The 16,451-nt window shown below is 52.5% G+C and overlaps 1 protein-coding gene across 4 annotated transcripts in view; it reads left to right on the forward strand.

Annotated features, from left to right (window-relative positions):
• LOC144156303 (N-acetylneuraminate (7)9-O-acetyltransferase) overlaps positions 1-16,451 on the forward strand; it is an 88,280-nt gene that overhangs the window by 28,615 nt on the left and 43,214 nt on the right. For 3 of the 4 annotated variants that reach the window (XM_077688271.1, XM_077688270.1, XM_077688273.1), the window contains one exon: positions 15,092-15,526. The exons of the other annotated variant lie outside the window; for it this stretch is intronic. In XM_077688271.1, the coding sequence (XP_077544397.1) occupies positions 15,092-15,526 (435 nt within the window). The remainder of the gene's footprint in view (positions 1-15,091; positions 15,527-16,451) is intronic. 4 annotated transcript variants of the gene reach the window in all.

Consider the following 16,451-nt stretch of genomic DNA (forward strand, 5'->3'; position numbering starts at 1 on the left):
AGCTCGCCCATCCCTTGTTAAGAGGGGGTGCATCATGTACGCAAAGGATGCGGGCACATCGCAGTGAGGAAAACCACGCAAGTCGGGCCTGCCCCAACAGCGGACTGCTACGGCCAGGTTGCGTTCTCGGGCAGGGCCCAACAACGGACCGCGAAGGGTGAAAATATTTGCCACACAATTTTGACCCCTTCCGGTGTAAGTCGCTTTGGTTGGTTCTCGTTTAGACTACGGCAGTGTGGTATATGGGTCGGTGACTAAAACAGCGTTGCGAATGCTTGACCCAGTGCTGCACTTGGGGCTAGGGCTTGCGTCGGGTGCTTTTCGCACTAGCCCTGTCGAGAGTCTGTATGTCGAATGTAATAAGTGGAGCCTTGAGAACCAACGGACGTACATAGACTTACTTTATGCTTTTAAGATTTCATCGCTGAATAAACATCCTTTTTATCCTGTCTTTAACAACACATCCACATCTGTGCTGTTTGTAAATCTGCCCTTTTCACCTCGAGTGAGAGAGCGAGCCTCGGATCTCAGCGCTTTGTTTTTAGATGTGTACGGGTCACCCTTTTTAAACATTTTACCCTCTTGGCAAGTTCGCCCTGTGTCCTGTGACCTTTCTTTTATAAAACTTGACAAAAATCGGGTACCACGAGCTGCAATACTGCAGCACTTTCTGTCTTTGCAGTTTAAATACACATGTGCAGAATTTTATAGTGACGCTTCTAAAACCTCCACTATGGTGTCGTGCGCTGCTCATGGTCCAAATTTCAATGCAGCCAGAACCATGAGTGTGCACACAATTTTTTCAGCAGAAGTGTATGGAATTTTACTGATTGTACGACACATACTTGAAAATCAAATTCGGAAGTCTATCATCTACACAGATTCCTTGAGTGTTGTTCGCGCACTGTCATCGCATAAGCCCCCCAAAAACCACATTGTTAATCTTGTATTCAACACCATCATGTCTGTGTATGCGCAAAAGCATCAGCTGCTCCTCTGCTGGGTCCCAGGACACGCAGGGATCGCTGGGAACGAGTTGGCAGACGAGAGGGCCGCTGCTGCTGCACTCAGGAACACTGTAGACATAACAACCGTACCATATACAGACCTCAAGCCACACATAAGACAAAACTTCGCAGAACATGGCAAACACACTGGGATGAACAGACAGACAACAAACTACATGTAATAAAGCCACACTTGGGACGGTACACAGCTGACTCGCGCAACAGACACATGGAAGTCGCCTTGGGTAGGCTGCGGATAGGGCACACCCATGCAACGCACTCGTATCTGCTGACGGGATCTTCTAGACCAGTGGTTCTCAACCATTACTGCCCCGGGGACCCCTCTGGGGCTTGCGAAAGTGACGGGGGACCCCACGATGGAGCATATGTTGATCGGTGCCGTAATGTCAAACAATTTGTACTTGCAGCTTACGTCGCCCACTTATCCGATTCCCGCCTTTTCTGCTTGACGTTAATGACGATGCGCGTCATAATGCTGAACAATTTGCTCTTGAATCTAAAAGTCTGCCTTTTCTGTGTCTGTTTCTTTTCTTCTCATAGCTGGCGTGCTGTGCAAAAAGCAGATGTTAAAGTATTTGCTACGCGGAGAAACTAAGCGTACACGTAATGTGGCGGAGCCACCTTTTTGCATTGCAAGAAAGTGCTAGTTAGCAAAATCGAGAAAAATATGGCGGGAGGGGGGGGGGGGGGGGGTGTAGCTTTGAGCGAGGCTTGGCGGACCCCTCAAATGTTCTCGCGGACCCCCTGGAGTCCGCGAACCCCCATTTGAGAACCACAGTTCTAGACCCCAGTGCAGCAGGTGCGGAGAGGCCCTATCCGTAGTGCACATACTAATCACATGCAAGGCACTTCACACAACACGATACAAACACTTCAGAGAACTCTACAGACAACATATTCCCCTACATCCATCGCTGTTTCTGGGTCACGATGCCATGGTTTCCGCGAAACGTGTGTTTGAGTATTTGTCAGAGGTCAAGTTTTCAACCTCATTTCCTATCATGCATAATCAAATCTGGCCCTATACACCAGCCATCACCATGATCTTTAATTGATTTTACTATGTTCGTTTTACACGTTTTTCAGGGTGTCTAGCGACCGGGAAAACCGGGAAAAGTCAGGGAATTTTTAGCCACCGGGAAAAGTCAGGAAATTGTCAGGGAATTTTTGAATCAAGTAGTACCAGTCAGGGAAAACCACTTTGGGGCCTGCCCACACAGTTTTAGAATAGGGGAAACCAGTCGAACGCAACGCGAACGCAAACCGAACGCAACACGTTCGCGCGCGACGAAAGCGTGAACCGCATGAAACGTTTTCTGGTTTTTCTGCAAGGGAAAACGTGGCGCGTACGCCCGAGGCGCGCTGACGCCGCCGCGGAAACCACCCGCACGGTGCGTGCCGAGCGGTAGGCGGCAGCACCGGCCGCGGAATAGTGCGGTAGCCATGGAGGAAGAAAACTTTTTTTCCTCCATGGCGGTAGCTCCAACGGCCGCTTCTAGCCGCTCTTTAAAATGCTACTCAAGGCACAAACGCACTTGCTTGTGCAGGAAAGGAGCCACCGCAGGCACGAAATTGTCGACGCGGCCGTGAAAATACCGCGCACTAATCGCGTGCAGAAACTCGCCGTGCGGTTCACGCACCTTGCTTAGGTTGCTGGGTGCATTTGCGGCAGAGGGACGACTAGGTGGTGCCCAAATCGCACGCAAAATGGGCCTTTTTTTTTCAGCGAATTTTAAAAGGCAGCGTTTTTTGGGGGCTAATCTTGAAATAACTTCCTTATGACATCAGGAGCCAGAATTACATCATCAAAAAGGAACATGGTTTAGCGCGAACCCAGCATTCCTCCATGGAACCCAGTGAACCGCATGGGGTGTTTTCTGCTCGCGAAAACGCGCCGCCCACGTCATAGGCGCGCTGGCGCTGCCGCGGAACTACCCGCACGCTGCGCGTGGTTGGCGTGGTGCTGCCGGCGGAGGCAACATGGCGGTGGCTTCGACCGCGAAGTGGTGACGGGAGCTCGAGCGACCGCTTCTAAGCGCTCTCTAAAATGCCGCACAAGGCACGCTGGAAGTTGCTTGTGAAGTAAACGAGCTTATGATGTGGGCGAAAACGGTACAATAAAACATCATCCGCGCCGCTACTGAAAGGGCCCATGCAATACCTGCCGGGGTGGAGCCAGCCGGCTGCCTCGGGAGCTTCGAAACTGCCGCCATGAGGCGCGCGGCTCCCCATTGGCGCAAGTCGTCAGGCTCCTCCCACTGCAGCGCGCGACGCGCGTCATTTTCTGAGCGAGACAGAAGCTGTCGCGCGCGCGAATCGTGGACGCGGGCGTCAAAAAATCGCACGCGCAACGCGCACGCGCAACGCACCATGCGGTTCACGTTGCATGTCAAACCAGGACAATCAAGAAAAAAAGCAAAAGGTGCTTGCTGAAGCGCAACTTGAAGTTCTATCCCACAAGACGAAATAAACTCTGAAGCCGTAACTGAAGGCAAGCAAACCTCAAACTGAACAAACTGAAACTAATCAAAGTGCATTTTGAGAATTAGGGCACTTGGAAAAATGTGTTTTTGATAGAATGTCTTTTCTCTACGCTTTTTATATGCTTCACGGACCGTTTCCACAAAATGGCGCGTGTTGTACTGGTCAGGGAATTTCAACTAAAATGGTCATGGAAAACCTGGAAAAGTCAGGGAAATTGAATTAGGCAATTTGTTAGACACCCTGTTTTTTATAACTATCCTTGTGTGGTAATCACTTCTCTTCATTAAATAACCTCTTCTCTGGCGCTCTTTGCCCTCGTTGGCCTTGCGCCATTAAACACTAACAACTATCATCATCATCAGTTGTCAGTCTACGAGCTGTTCGTTAGTGTCGCACTTTGTTGCTTATGCGTTTTAGTCGTTCACCTCAGGTGGGCTTGGCTTGTCCTCCCTGCAGCTCTGCGGCTGCATGCGACTTGTTCCGGGTGCGAATCCAAGATGCCGTTTTTCTGCATCTTCGGCAGTTTGTTTATGAATGTCAAAGTTAGCGGTGAGGGCGCCGTCTGGAGACACTGGTGAACACCAAAATGGCCGCCATTGCTCACTTTTTTTTTTTTAATTGCGCCATTTTGCCACAGGGCATAGATAACAGGAAAACAATAGACAAAACAGGACAGGGGAACGACAATGAAGGAAAGCAAAAAAAAAAAGGAAAGAAAGAAAGACACAGTGTGAGGCGGGCGCACTACAGGAAACTATAGAGTCCAGTTTCGGAAATAAATTCCAACAGTTTCTTGTAAAGTGGGCCGTGCGCCCACCGATGAATATCTGGAGGTCGCCCTGGGCGATGTCCTGTGGGCCCCATGTGTCGAGCTCGGGTTGATTGAAACCCTGGACACGTCCCTAGCAAATGTTCCAATGTCGCTTCAGCAACAGGGGCAGGGCAGTAGGGGCAGGTCGGGGAGGGATCTGCAAGACTAGAAGTCCACGTTGCTCGCACAGCAGGCGTCAGTGCGACGCCCAGGCGGATTCTTCGAAGCACGACCTCTTCACGACGGGTTGAGCCGCCAGGAAGGTCAGACCCACGCGGAGGGAGAAGGGCACGCGTGGAGCGCCGAAGAATATCTTTCTTGATGAGTAGGGCGTCTTCCAGTGAGAGCTGTAGAAACGGGAGTGGGTACACCACTTTCTGCGGGTGAGCGGCTGAGTCGGCGAGGGCGTGCGTGGTCGTGCTCCGGCGGGTCCAGAGGACGCGAACAGGGCACGGGAATGATTGGAGTATCTGGTGCACCTCTCATGTAATGCCCAGTGTACTGTTGACGCGCCGGAGCTCTCGAGCAGCCTGAGTGGAATCGGTGTATAACACCAAGCGCGGTGGTGGGGCAGCGCCGAGCTCAGAAGCTAAAGCACACAGGCCATCTCGAATGGCAACCAGCTCCGCCAACAGAGAACTAAGTGGCGCCTCTGTGAAATACGAGCATGTCTGGTTGATGGATGGCATAGTGGGGCAGACAAGGCTTGTGTGGAGGATGCCGTCGGCTACCCCTGCGTCCACATGCTCTTTAAGGCCCTCTGGCGAGTCAAAAGGGAGCGGTGGGCTGGCCTGCTTCTCTTGGGGGTGAATGCTTTTTATGCACCCTAGAGGCCGGTTGTCCGTAGCTTGAGGTCGCTGCCATGGAGGGGGCTCCGCTAAGCGAGGTAGCAGAGGCGAAGCACGATCGTAGTAGTTTGCAAGTGCTGCCGCGGTGGGAATCGATTGAATTTTTAAACGACGAGCCGATCGACGCTGATGTACGATTTCATCCAGCGTGTTCAGTTGCGCTTCGGCTTGAAGTGTCGGTATAGAGGTCATGCGAGGGAGTCCGGTGATAACTCGCATTGCTTCTCTATTTGCAGTTTCTAAGCGATCCCAGTCGCGCAAGGTGAGGTGTTGGAACTGGGCTTGGTAAACTAGTCGAGGCTGGAAGATAGCACGCACTAGCGTACGCATGATTCGAGAGCAGGCACCCCCTGACTTCTGGCCGATTCGGCGGAACAAATGTAACATTCTGGTGGCCTTTTGTCGGGTGGAGCGGACCCATGAGGCTGCCGACCCAGCTGCACTGATGTCCAGTCCCAGTATACGCATATGATCAGTGGCGGCAAGGGGTTCACCATTCAAGAACAGGGATATCGGTGTCTGCAACAGCCGTTCTCGACCACTACGATTTGTGACAGACATGTAAGTGGTTTTTTGCGGAGACAGCTTCAGGCCAATAAGCGAACACCACTGTGACGTAATGTCCACGGCAGCCTGTGGACCTGCTTCTTGACGAGACAACATGTCGTGCACCGACCACACAGTGATATCGTCCGCATAGACGAGAAAAAACGTGTCCGGTATGCTATCCAGCTGCCACGCCAAGGGTAATAGGGCCACGTTGAACAGCACAGGAGACAATACGGAGCCCTGAGGCACGCTTCGCTCCGACACAAAGTGTTCCACGTGTTCCTTGCCTATGCGGATAGAGAACGAGCGGTTGTGAAGGAAGGACTTGACAAAATGGCATACTGCTGGTGGAAGGTGGAGTCTCTGCAGAACACTGATTATAGCTGAGTGGCTCACGTTGTCATACGCCTTTTCAACGTCCATGGCCAAGATCGTACGGATCTTCGTGACCTGCCACCTAAGAGCACCATAGATGACATATGGTCCAGGCCATCTTCTGTTCCCAGGTGAGGACGAAACCCAATCTGAGCTGGGTGATACCATCCGTATCGTTCCAGCCACCAGGAAAGGCGCGTGGCGAGCATCCGTTCCAGTAGCTTGCACAGGGTGGATGTCAGTGCGATAGGACGGAGGTTACTCAACTGGTTTGGGGGCTTCCCAGGTTTCGGGATAGGTACCACTTCGGCATGTTTCAAGGTAAGTGGAATGTCGCCGGACGCCCAGACACTGTTGAGCCAGTCCAGTAACCACTGCAGACCGAGACCGTCCATGTTCTTAAACACTTCATATGTTACACCATCTGGGCCCGGCGCTGTGCGCAGTTTAGCCTTATCAATAGCTGCAAGGAACTCAGCCATGGTAAATGGAGCCTGTATCCCGTCAAGATCTTCCTGGCTTGGGAGCGACCCAGCCTCCGGTGGAAGAGTCGGTAGGCTGACAAATGCTGGTGGAGCTTGGTCGTACTTCGGGAAGAACTGCTTGGCCATATCTGGAGCAAATTGGCTCGGAGTGCGCCCAGAGGCAAGGCAGGCCGTGGCTGCCGGGTCTTGGGGGCGGCCACCACGCTCCATACTACGAAAAGTGCGCCATACAGACGCGCTGGTAGAAGATGGGCCTAGTGAGGCACACCAGTCCAACCACCGTTGACGGGATAGCGATTTTTCATGACGGCGCGCGGCTGCAGTGAGGCGGTGCAACGAATTCCGTAATTCCGGATTTGTGGGCTGTTTATTGGCCGCTAGTTCTGCTCTGCGTCGAGCTGCCCACAGGTTTAGGAGATGGAGGTCTGGTGCAGGCTTGTTCTCCTCTACCCAGGATGTGCGCGTGGCATCCCGAAGGGCACTACATAGCACACGCAGCGGATCCGAGGTTTCTTCACAGACGGACGTGTTCAGGCCCTTCCGAAACAAGTCCCAGTCTGTGACAAAGCACTGGCGTCTGTTTGAGCGCTTTATATCCGGAGCTGAACCGAGGCGAATGGGATAGTGGTCACTTCCCCAGCAGTCCGGTTCCCGGTCCCAAGACACTGCCCGCGCTCCAAGCCACCACGAAAGGTCGGGGGAGTATGGAGGGCTCCGCGGATGCTCCTGTCCACAGGATTGAGGAGAGCGAAATGCGCATCCGTGAACGCGTCCAACGCTATCGCTCCTCGGGCACTAGAGTACGGATGTCCCCACGTGGGATGCGGTGCATTGAAGTCTCCGCCGACCAGCACGGTGCACCCTGGGTGCGCGCGGAGGAGACGCTGAGTCCACCCTAGTGTGCGGGCGCACGTAGCAGGACACTGGCGTTGCCTTTGTGTGAGGAAGGCTCACTAACACGGCCACTACTTCCTGCCAGTCATTGCACCACGGTTCTAGGTTAACCTGAGTCTGCGGGTAACAGTTGGCGACATAGACTGCGGCTTTGCCGGCTGGGTCAGACACAGCACTGCACCGACGATCCAAAATACTCGGTGAAGCATAGGCGTTCAATCCAGGCAAATTAGGAAGTGAATTAGTTTCTTGTAGGAGCAAGGCCCAGGCCGGGAGTCTTCCGATAAGTGTACGGTAGCGAAGCTCCCCCACCTTGCTTGCCAGTCCTCTGCAGTTCCACTGCATCACAAACTTGTAGTCCCTCGGAATCATTGCATCGATGGAAGGTGTGCCAGCAAAACCGATGACAGATGTTGCAGTTGCTGCGCCACGAAATTGAGGAGTTCCATCGGAGATAGCTTGGCAGATGGCGGTGGCGCATGTGAGGCAGGCGTAGCAGCAGCAAAAGAGCGATTATCAGCGGTCGCTGACCGTTCAGACAAGCGGGTGAGCAAAGTTCTCCGCTGGCGAAGACGTCGTACTTCCTCCTGAAGCGTACTGAGACGCTTTTCGACTTCTGCCAGCTCCCCAGAAGCTTGCATTGCTGGCTCATGCAGGTGTTCCTTACGATTCCGGCGTGTCTTGCCCCGCTTGAGTGCTTCCTTATACGTAAGGGTGTCCTCGGGCTCAGTCTCCAGGCTTAACGGAGGGAACGTCTCCTCATCGGTGGGTGTCAAAACCGCGTATCGGTTAGACGTCGCAACCCCACCATCGGACGCGTCTTGCTATCTCGATTTGCGGTCGCGAGTATTCTGGTGACGAGCAGCTTCATTAGCCTTGCGCTTAACGGGGCACTCCTTGCAGGCCCCAGTGGCGGCACTGGGAGCATTTATCTAGTGACTCTATTCGCAAGCACTCGAGTGGTGTGATCAAAGAAAACTAGAGGCCTCACTATAATCGCCCAGTCGCGTTTCTTGAATGTATAATTGTATAGAAATTGCCAGAAAGTGGCTGGTGAGCGGCCGCTGCTTCATGTTCACTTGAATAGTATCTGTCGTGATGAGGCTGGCCACCTTTCCCCGGAGGAAACAAAAACAAAAACACAACGGCCCTTCGGGGGCACGTGGTGTTGTTGACGCCGTGTCTTTTGACGTGCAATTACATTTATTGTGGCATTTTCCTAAATATAAAATAGAAATGAACATAACGTTTGTACTACAAGGGACCGGTTTTGGTTCATTTCTCCGAATGTGCTGTACCGAAAGTACACATCAAAAGGAAAAAAAATAATCGCGGCACGATGGCCAAAAAACCGGACAATAATGGTCAGCTTTAAGTACGGACCGGGCAACCGGCCCGCTGTTGAAAAAAAGCAAACCAGTCAGGCCACTTGAAGACCGGGCAGGTGGCAACTCTAATCTCGATTATTTGTGCAAGTTGGCAGTGGCATCGTTGCTATTGGGACGAGGCGGCCACTTCAATGGCCCAAACTTTATTTTGCCTTCGTGGCCCCTCTGTGGGCAGGGCGTGTCCCACGACTTGCAGGATTTTTTTCTCGCTCCCGCACTGGCAACTTTCCATGGACAAACAACTGTCTTTTGTGGGGTCTCTGGCGCATGTGAAAGGCAGCCCTGCTATTACGAGCAGATTGGCAGAAATTTTTTCAACTGGGCCCCAAACTTTGTGAAAGGTGGCACCACGTGGTGTCTCAACGTGGCACTGCCGTTCATTCACCAACAACTTTCAATCTGCGATCAAAAACACGCAGGGGAAGAGGAAAGACTGCGTCTTGTCATTGTTTCAGCTGAGGGCAGGTTTTTGGTGGGCTCTCTTTGTCGCACGTGCGGGGGTGCAAAGCGCTGCAGGTGTGCTGCCGAACGGCTCGCTGTCCAGGTTGCGCCAGCGCAGGCACGGCTGGCGGGTCTACAAATTCCGCTTCCAGGGCGCTGCCAGGAAAGCCGTTTTTGTGCAGGGTGTTTCAGGCGAGGCCCTTTCATTTGGGACAGGGAGTGCACAGTGCACTGTCCCTCTGGGTGCGACTCTGAGAAAGGTGAGCCCCGGCAGTCTTTTGAAACGCCTTCGGTCTCCCTGGATCGTTGCGCAACACCAGGGGCCTTCTCTTTGCACTACCGCTGGAGCCTGGGGGAGAGCAGGTGCACAGGTGCACAGGTGCAGTCAAAAGTAACCTGGCCGGAGAATTACTTGGCGCACATACGCAGTTTACGCTGACATCCACAGAGGAGGCTGAATTCACGGGCCCATACACCGTTTACTTTTGGCTGCGCCCACACATTACTTATCTGGGCCTTTTTTCGCCTACCTCAAAAATTGAATGCCAATGCAAACACAGGGTTTAGTCACCAACACAGCACAATTGTTCAAGAACCTGTTGCTTTCATCGTTCAATGGGAAAATTGGCGAGGAGTGTTTTGCCGCATTTGCAAGGGGGCGTATTAATTTGCCTTCATGGTTTCGTAACTGAGCATTGTTAGACAGGCTTTGTAAGCGGCACTTTCTGCAGCTTCACACAAATCTCGCTGCTCCAGGCACCTGCAAGATTGGACAAGGAAGCCAAATAACAGCACAGCCGTAACGGAAAATTTGCCCAGAGTAAGGTGACCCTCCAAGGAGCTTGGGTTTCAGCATTGTAGCCCCACTCAAGCTGGGCGGGAGGTGTTAGGTGCGTTAATAATTCAGTTCGCAGCCTCGCATACCATGGAAGCCCTGAATAAGTGATACAGGGGCGGTATGCACCGAACCTGCCCTCCTCAGTGTCGCTAAAATGTCACTTAACTATGGCTGCCTGTAAGAGAATGCTGTTTGAAGAATTGCATTTATATCTGTATGCTCATGGGTCAGTCCATGCCAAACGTCCCAGCTGCTAAGTGGACCATACGTATTTTTTCAGTTAAAATTGTGACTCATCTTTGCATGGCCCACATTGCTCCCTCAAAATGTTCTTGTCTGAAAGCATTTTTCTCTTTTTGTAGATGCCCTTTTATCTAGAGGGTTTAAAGGCGAACTGCACTCAAAATTTTGACCGCGCGAAATCACTGTTCCTGCATAGTATGACTAAAAAGTCCGCGATGTACGAAGTATGACGCCTAAAATGTGGATAATTATGCCACAAGCGACCAGCCAAAATAGACTATTTTGAAAACGAAACTGGGCAAAATGCGGCCATTACGGGCAGGCGGAAGGGGCGTTCAGTCGTCGGCGCGAGCGGCCAGACGGCCTGGCCTGACGGCTGACGGCGCGAGCTGTGCAGACCGGCCGACGCGGCCGGCTCGGCCAGCCAGGAGGAGAGTGTGAGCGCGTGCGTGTGGGGGTGTGGGAGGCTTGTCCCGCAAGCACGACACTATTCGTGCGCTCCGACAGCAGCACACCGCGTAAGCATGATGGCGCGACGACAATCGAAATGGAGAGAAGCGTACGGTTAACGAAGCCTATTCAGAGCCATGAAGGCCAGGCGTACCTGCAGCTCGAAATACGAGTTTTCTGGATTCTCCCGCTGCGAGGCGCGAGGCAGGCCGATCGGCCTTGACGGCTGGCATGTCACTTCCGCTATAGTGAACTAGAATACTACTTCCGCTAAATGGCTGTTTGCGCAACACGCCGGCAGGTGCTTTGTCGTCTGCAAGGGCGTTATTTTGAGTGCCTGAAACTGAATAACCACGCATTGCACAGAGCTACCGGTCGCGTCGCAGTAGTTCTCATGGTACCTACTACACATTTCGAAGGCATTTAGCCAGGGTGAAATTTGAGTGCAGTTGGCCTTTAAAAGCGAAGTTAAGTACGAAAAAAAATCGTAAAAAAATCACTTTTTTTTTTTAAATCTCACCATTTTTCGATGACATCATGTTGAGACCCTGGACTGCCCTATAACGGGTTTTAAAAAGATCTTTTACTTTTTTTTGCTCTCGTTGCGCCATTCAGAACGTACACGCTTTGCACATTTTCGAACATTTTTAGCAAATACAAGCACACTCTCTCGGACGGTGAAACATTTTTTTCTGAATTTCACGAGTTCGGACAATTCATGAAAAATATATTGACACTGAAAAAAGGAGAAATGTACGAGAGAACACCTGTCACATTTGGAAAAATGTCCTTTCGGCCCATTTTCACCCCTGACGGCGCATCGTTGTGCTGGTAGTAAAAACATCAAGTACAAGGCATTCACTAGTGCAAGTGATCGCAGTTTATTTCAGAAAGTTTAATCGGAACAGTTTTTGTTTTAGCAGAGAAAACATTTTTGAATTTGTACATGGACGCTTCACCACGTTGTTCCACAAAGTGTCTCCTCTGCACAGCATGCACCGGCTTTCATTAAATATGTGTGAGCCAGCAGCTTTGCGCTGCAAGATTACCTTTCCCGGCAATGGTGTGTCGTGGCGTCAGTAGTGCGGAAAAAAGGGGCAGTTCGCGTGCTGGTGGGAAAAATACGTGGAGCTAGCGGTGGTGCGCCCTTTCTGCGAGCATGTGTAGACTCCAGGGCTGGCTGGACATCGGAGGTGCATTAAAGCATTGATATATCTGATTCCCGCTAATGCATGGAAATAAATCCGTTAAGCTCGATGACTCAACCGCAGTTCGCTTCCTAATGTTCGGCATACATAAGGGATGCCACACACAACGTGCACTGATGCTTTAAATGCACGTCAAGTGCCCAGCCAGCCGTAGAGTCTACACGTACTCGTAGAATGGGCACAGCACCGCTAGCTCCGCGTTGTATTTTCCCCATCAACACGAGACTATCCTTTTTCCACCCTGAAGAAGAAAGTGTGTGACAGCTGCATCTTACGGATACTCGCCTACGGGGCAGAAACTTGGAGGCTCTCTAAGAGGGTTCACCCTAAATGGAGGGCGACTCAGCGGGCAGTGGATCGGAAGATGATGGGTGTAACATTAAGGGACAAGAAGAGAGCACAGTGGGTCAGGGAACAAACGCGTGTTAAGGACATCTTAGTAGAAATTAAGAAGAAATGGACGTGGGCAGGGCATGTAATGCGAAGGCAAGATAACCTAAGAGAGTGGATCCCTAGAGAAGGCAAGCATGGCAGGAGGCGGCGGAAAGTTAGATGGGAAGATGAGATCAAGAAGTTTGCGGGGATAAATTGGTCGCAGTTAGCACGCAACCGGGATAATTCGACATTAATGGGAAAGACCTTTACCCTTGCTGTGGGCGTAGATAATCTAGGCTGATGATAATGATGATGAGGATGTTACACAAAAAGCGACTAAAACTGATTTCATCAATGGTATTTACAGTCTACGCTCGTTACAGCGGATCCGGCAACAACAGACTTTCGGTTACAACAGACCATTTCTGTTGGTTTGTCTGGTCCCCATGCATTTTAAATGGAGTCCACTCCGCTCATAACGGACCCGGCTAGAGCAGAATATCGGCTACAACAGACTAAATTTTGGGCGAAAATTGTTTCAACTGAATGTTTATAGCAGACTTCCACAGGGCCGGCACCCGATGTGCTTTTTCTTTGTTTATTTCGGAAAGAAAACTGCCAACATTGCTGACAGCCGGGTCATTAGCGCAGCCAAGCCAGTGCCAGTGGCCTCTTTTTTTTTTTTTTTTTTTTTTTTTTTGTTGCGATTAGTGGTATGGTTGGTATGGTGGCTAGCCATACCAGCGGCATGAGCGGCAGGGTAGCTGATTTCACTGTCGGATAAATTAAGCGTAATTAACACTGTTGAACATGGGGAAAAACAGACCGACATCGCCAGAAGTACAGGCCTGTCTAAGCAGACGGTCCGCTCTACCGTCAAGAACAAGGCCGCTGCTGATAAACGCGACTCAGGTGAGATTGAAAACAGAGCTATCGAATACTCGAAGTGGTGCACTCGGAGGCGAGTCTGCCCTCGTCAGTTTTTTTATGTAAGAAAAAACTCGGGTTCAGTGAAGTTCGGCTTTTATTATTCCCACGCATGCATCGTTCCCGTTCTGTTCACTGAAAAAGGTAAAAAATGCCTCAAGTAGGGGAGTGTTCCTCATCCATTGTGTGCAATCTGCCGGTAACCGTGCGCAGTCCAACTGGTCTAACTTTCGATTTTACAGCTGTCCGTCATCAGATTATTTCAATACAGCTGTTTTTATGACCAGACTAAATTCGCTAAAAATGTGGAAGTTGCCTTGAGGGACGTCAGGCAGGGATCCGATTTGTTTGACGTACGGTTTCGGGAAAACCTGCCTCGTGGTGAGGGGATTTAAAAGAGCCTAGCTAATGCTGATGATCGCGACTGATGTTTTATAGCTGGTTATTAATAATTGCACCTAGTTATATTCTTGCTTTATTTGCTCAGCTTATCATGTGTCTTTACACGCTTGACCGCATGCACTAGGCCTTTTCCAAGTGCCGGTGCTATGCAATGTCGGTCAAAGTACCCACTTTGGGGCTCATACTCCCCCCCCCCCCCCCCCCTGTCGGATACTGCATACTTCGGCTACAGCGGACGTTTTTTCCGGATTCAGAGGGTCCATTGTAACGGGCGTAGACTGTATTGGTATAGGGGCTTCTTAATTCTCGGTGTGTCTTCACTTCTTGAAGTTGTCCTTGGGAAAGTGCTTGCTGCAAACCACGAATTCCCATGTTGTTATTTCGGCCGTTCAGTGATTCCTGGTGGGTTGCTGCTTGTCAGCCTTAGGAGTAACGTTCAGAGGCAGGAAATGAGCTTGTTTGAGTGGAAGATTTCAGAGTCCAAATTGAGAAATGGCCATGTTGGGTGAGCCGTGTTGTGAAATGACCGCCGGGGCAACAGAGTGGCAGCCGAGAGACGTGTCTGGGAGGAAGGGAGGGCTCGGTGGAGAGGCAAAATCAATACCAGGGGCCTTCGTCCTGGTCTGGACTTAAAGGGGCTGACGATGATGATGATGAGTGCAAGCTTATTGCTGCTTGTGTGACTACAGCATGCCACTCTTGTCTGCGCACCTGCCACGGGGGCTCAGCAGCTAAGGTGCTGTGCTGCTGAGCCCAAGGACATTTTGGCTTTGATCCCGATGGCAGTGAGAAAGTGAGAACGCCTGTGCGTCAAGGTTTTGGTGCTCGTTCTAAATTGATCGGGAGCCTTCCACTACGGCGCACCTCGTGCCCGGATTAAAATCTAGAATCAATAAATCAATCAGTCAGTCTTGTCGATGCGTGCGCATACGATGCAAAATAAATGTGACGTACGCGGACAGCATGCATTCACACGCTCCTGCTCAGTGGAGCATCCACACTAATGGCGTGATGCTGTCACTACCTACAGGTCGATCTCGTGACAAATAGCCTTATGATTGGTTGTACTAGAGTCGTAGAATTTCTCCATAGAGTGGAAGGCACCGTCAGAACTTTGAGTCACCAATCATCCAGACAACATCCCACACGCTAAACAGTGACGATGGCAGTTGGGATCCCATCTATGCAAAGTCCCAGGGACGTCCAGCCGGTTGCTTCGGTTGTGAACAAGGGAGCTGTGGCACTTCCGAGGCGCCACTGGTGGCCAGTGAATGGCTTGAGGGGGAAAGCACCGTCGGGCCTTGTGGCGCAGTCCGTAGTGGTGACCCCGAGGCTGTACCTGCAGGAGTTCCTGTGGCGGCCCCTGGTGGAGGACGGCTCGATGCGGGTGGCCGCGGCCCGGTGGCTGGGAGCCGGCGGCCCCCGCCTGCTGGTGGTGGGCGGGGGCACCTGGGCCATGAGGCGCAGCAATGGCAGCCGGGCGGCCCTGGCCGAGTACGGGGCGGGCGTGAGCCGGCTGGCGCCCCTGCTGGAGCGGCTGGCGGCCAATGGCTCCACCGTGCTCTGGGCGCTGCAGGGCCCCGTGCAGCCCCAGCGGCTGCGACCCGGCCGCCAGGCGCTCACCAACGAGCTGGTGGACGCCTACAACCGGGCGGCCGCCCGGGCCCTGCGCCACAGCCCGGGGGTCCAGCTGTGGCGCTCGGCCCGCCTCGTGGCCCAGGGCGCGCCCGAGGCCGATTCACCCGACGGCCTGCATGCGGGGCCCTTCGTCCTGGGATACGTGAGTGGCATGTGCTCCGCTCAAGGCTCTCTTCGGCACTGAAAGGGGAAGGGGCGTGGGCCACTGCTGCCCCCCCCAGGGACACAGGACTGGCCGGCCTTTGATCGCACGGCACACGCTTGACTCGACGAATGCAGTGGAACCCCCATAACACAACTGTAAAGGGACCGTGCAAAAGCATCATCTGATTGGGGTACGGGTAAATACCGGCCTAGTAGACAGTCTCGCGCAACAGGGTGGGCTAAGAACCTATTTAGACCACTATATTTAGCGCATTCTCGCATAATTTGCGGACCCCTAGCTTAAATCCCGAGTCTCTGAAAGAGAAGCTATTTTGCGCCCCCCTCCCCTCCGCCAGCCCTGTGCCTCATGCGCACGAGACAAGCTGGGAAAGCGGACGCAGCAGAGTGAATCGAGAGGGGAGGAGGCGGGAGTGCGAAGCTGCCCAGGCCAGGTGAAGGCGGCGATGGGAAATGGCGGGGTAGAAAGGAACGGAGAAGCAGAGACCGGGGGTCAATGTGGAGGTGGGAACAGCAACGAGCAGGGGCGAGGAAAGCAGGTGTTCCCGTGCGGTTGTGGCATCTGTGTCTTCACGTTCGTTGGCTCGATGGGAGCTTCCGCCAGCCACCGGGACTTTGACCTCTGGCGGTTAGCGTGTTGGCATTGTGCTGCCGCGGGGGGCCGTCACAGGTTATCTCCCGCCCGCCAGTGCCCGCTTGCTTGCTTGCTTGCATCTCTTCAGCAAGTAGTTGGGCCCACCTGCGGACCTTTGCGCATCAAGCAGCGTCAAAGGGGGGTTAAGAATAAAGAAAGGTCGTGACGAGGCGGCGGGACCCCGTAAAAGGTGGAAAAAACTGGTTTATCCCTGCCAGCGTCCGTCGTAGTGTTGCATAAGCGAAGTTTTTAATGCATTGTTTCTGTGGGG

Source organism: Haemaphysalis longicornis, unplaced genomic scaffold (assembly GCF_048455015.1).
Source record: "Haemaphysalis longicornis isolate Haplotype H1 unplaced genomic scaffold, Haemaphysalis longicornis Haplotype H1 scaffold_1, whole genome shotgun sequence".
Taxonomy (NCBI): Eukaryota; Metazoa; Arthropoda; class Arachnida; order Ixodida; family Ixodidae; genus Haemaphysalis; species Haemaphysalis longicornis.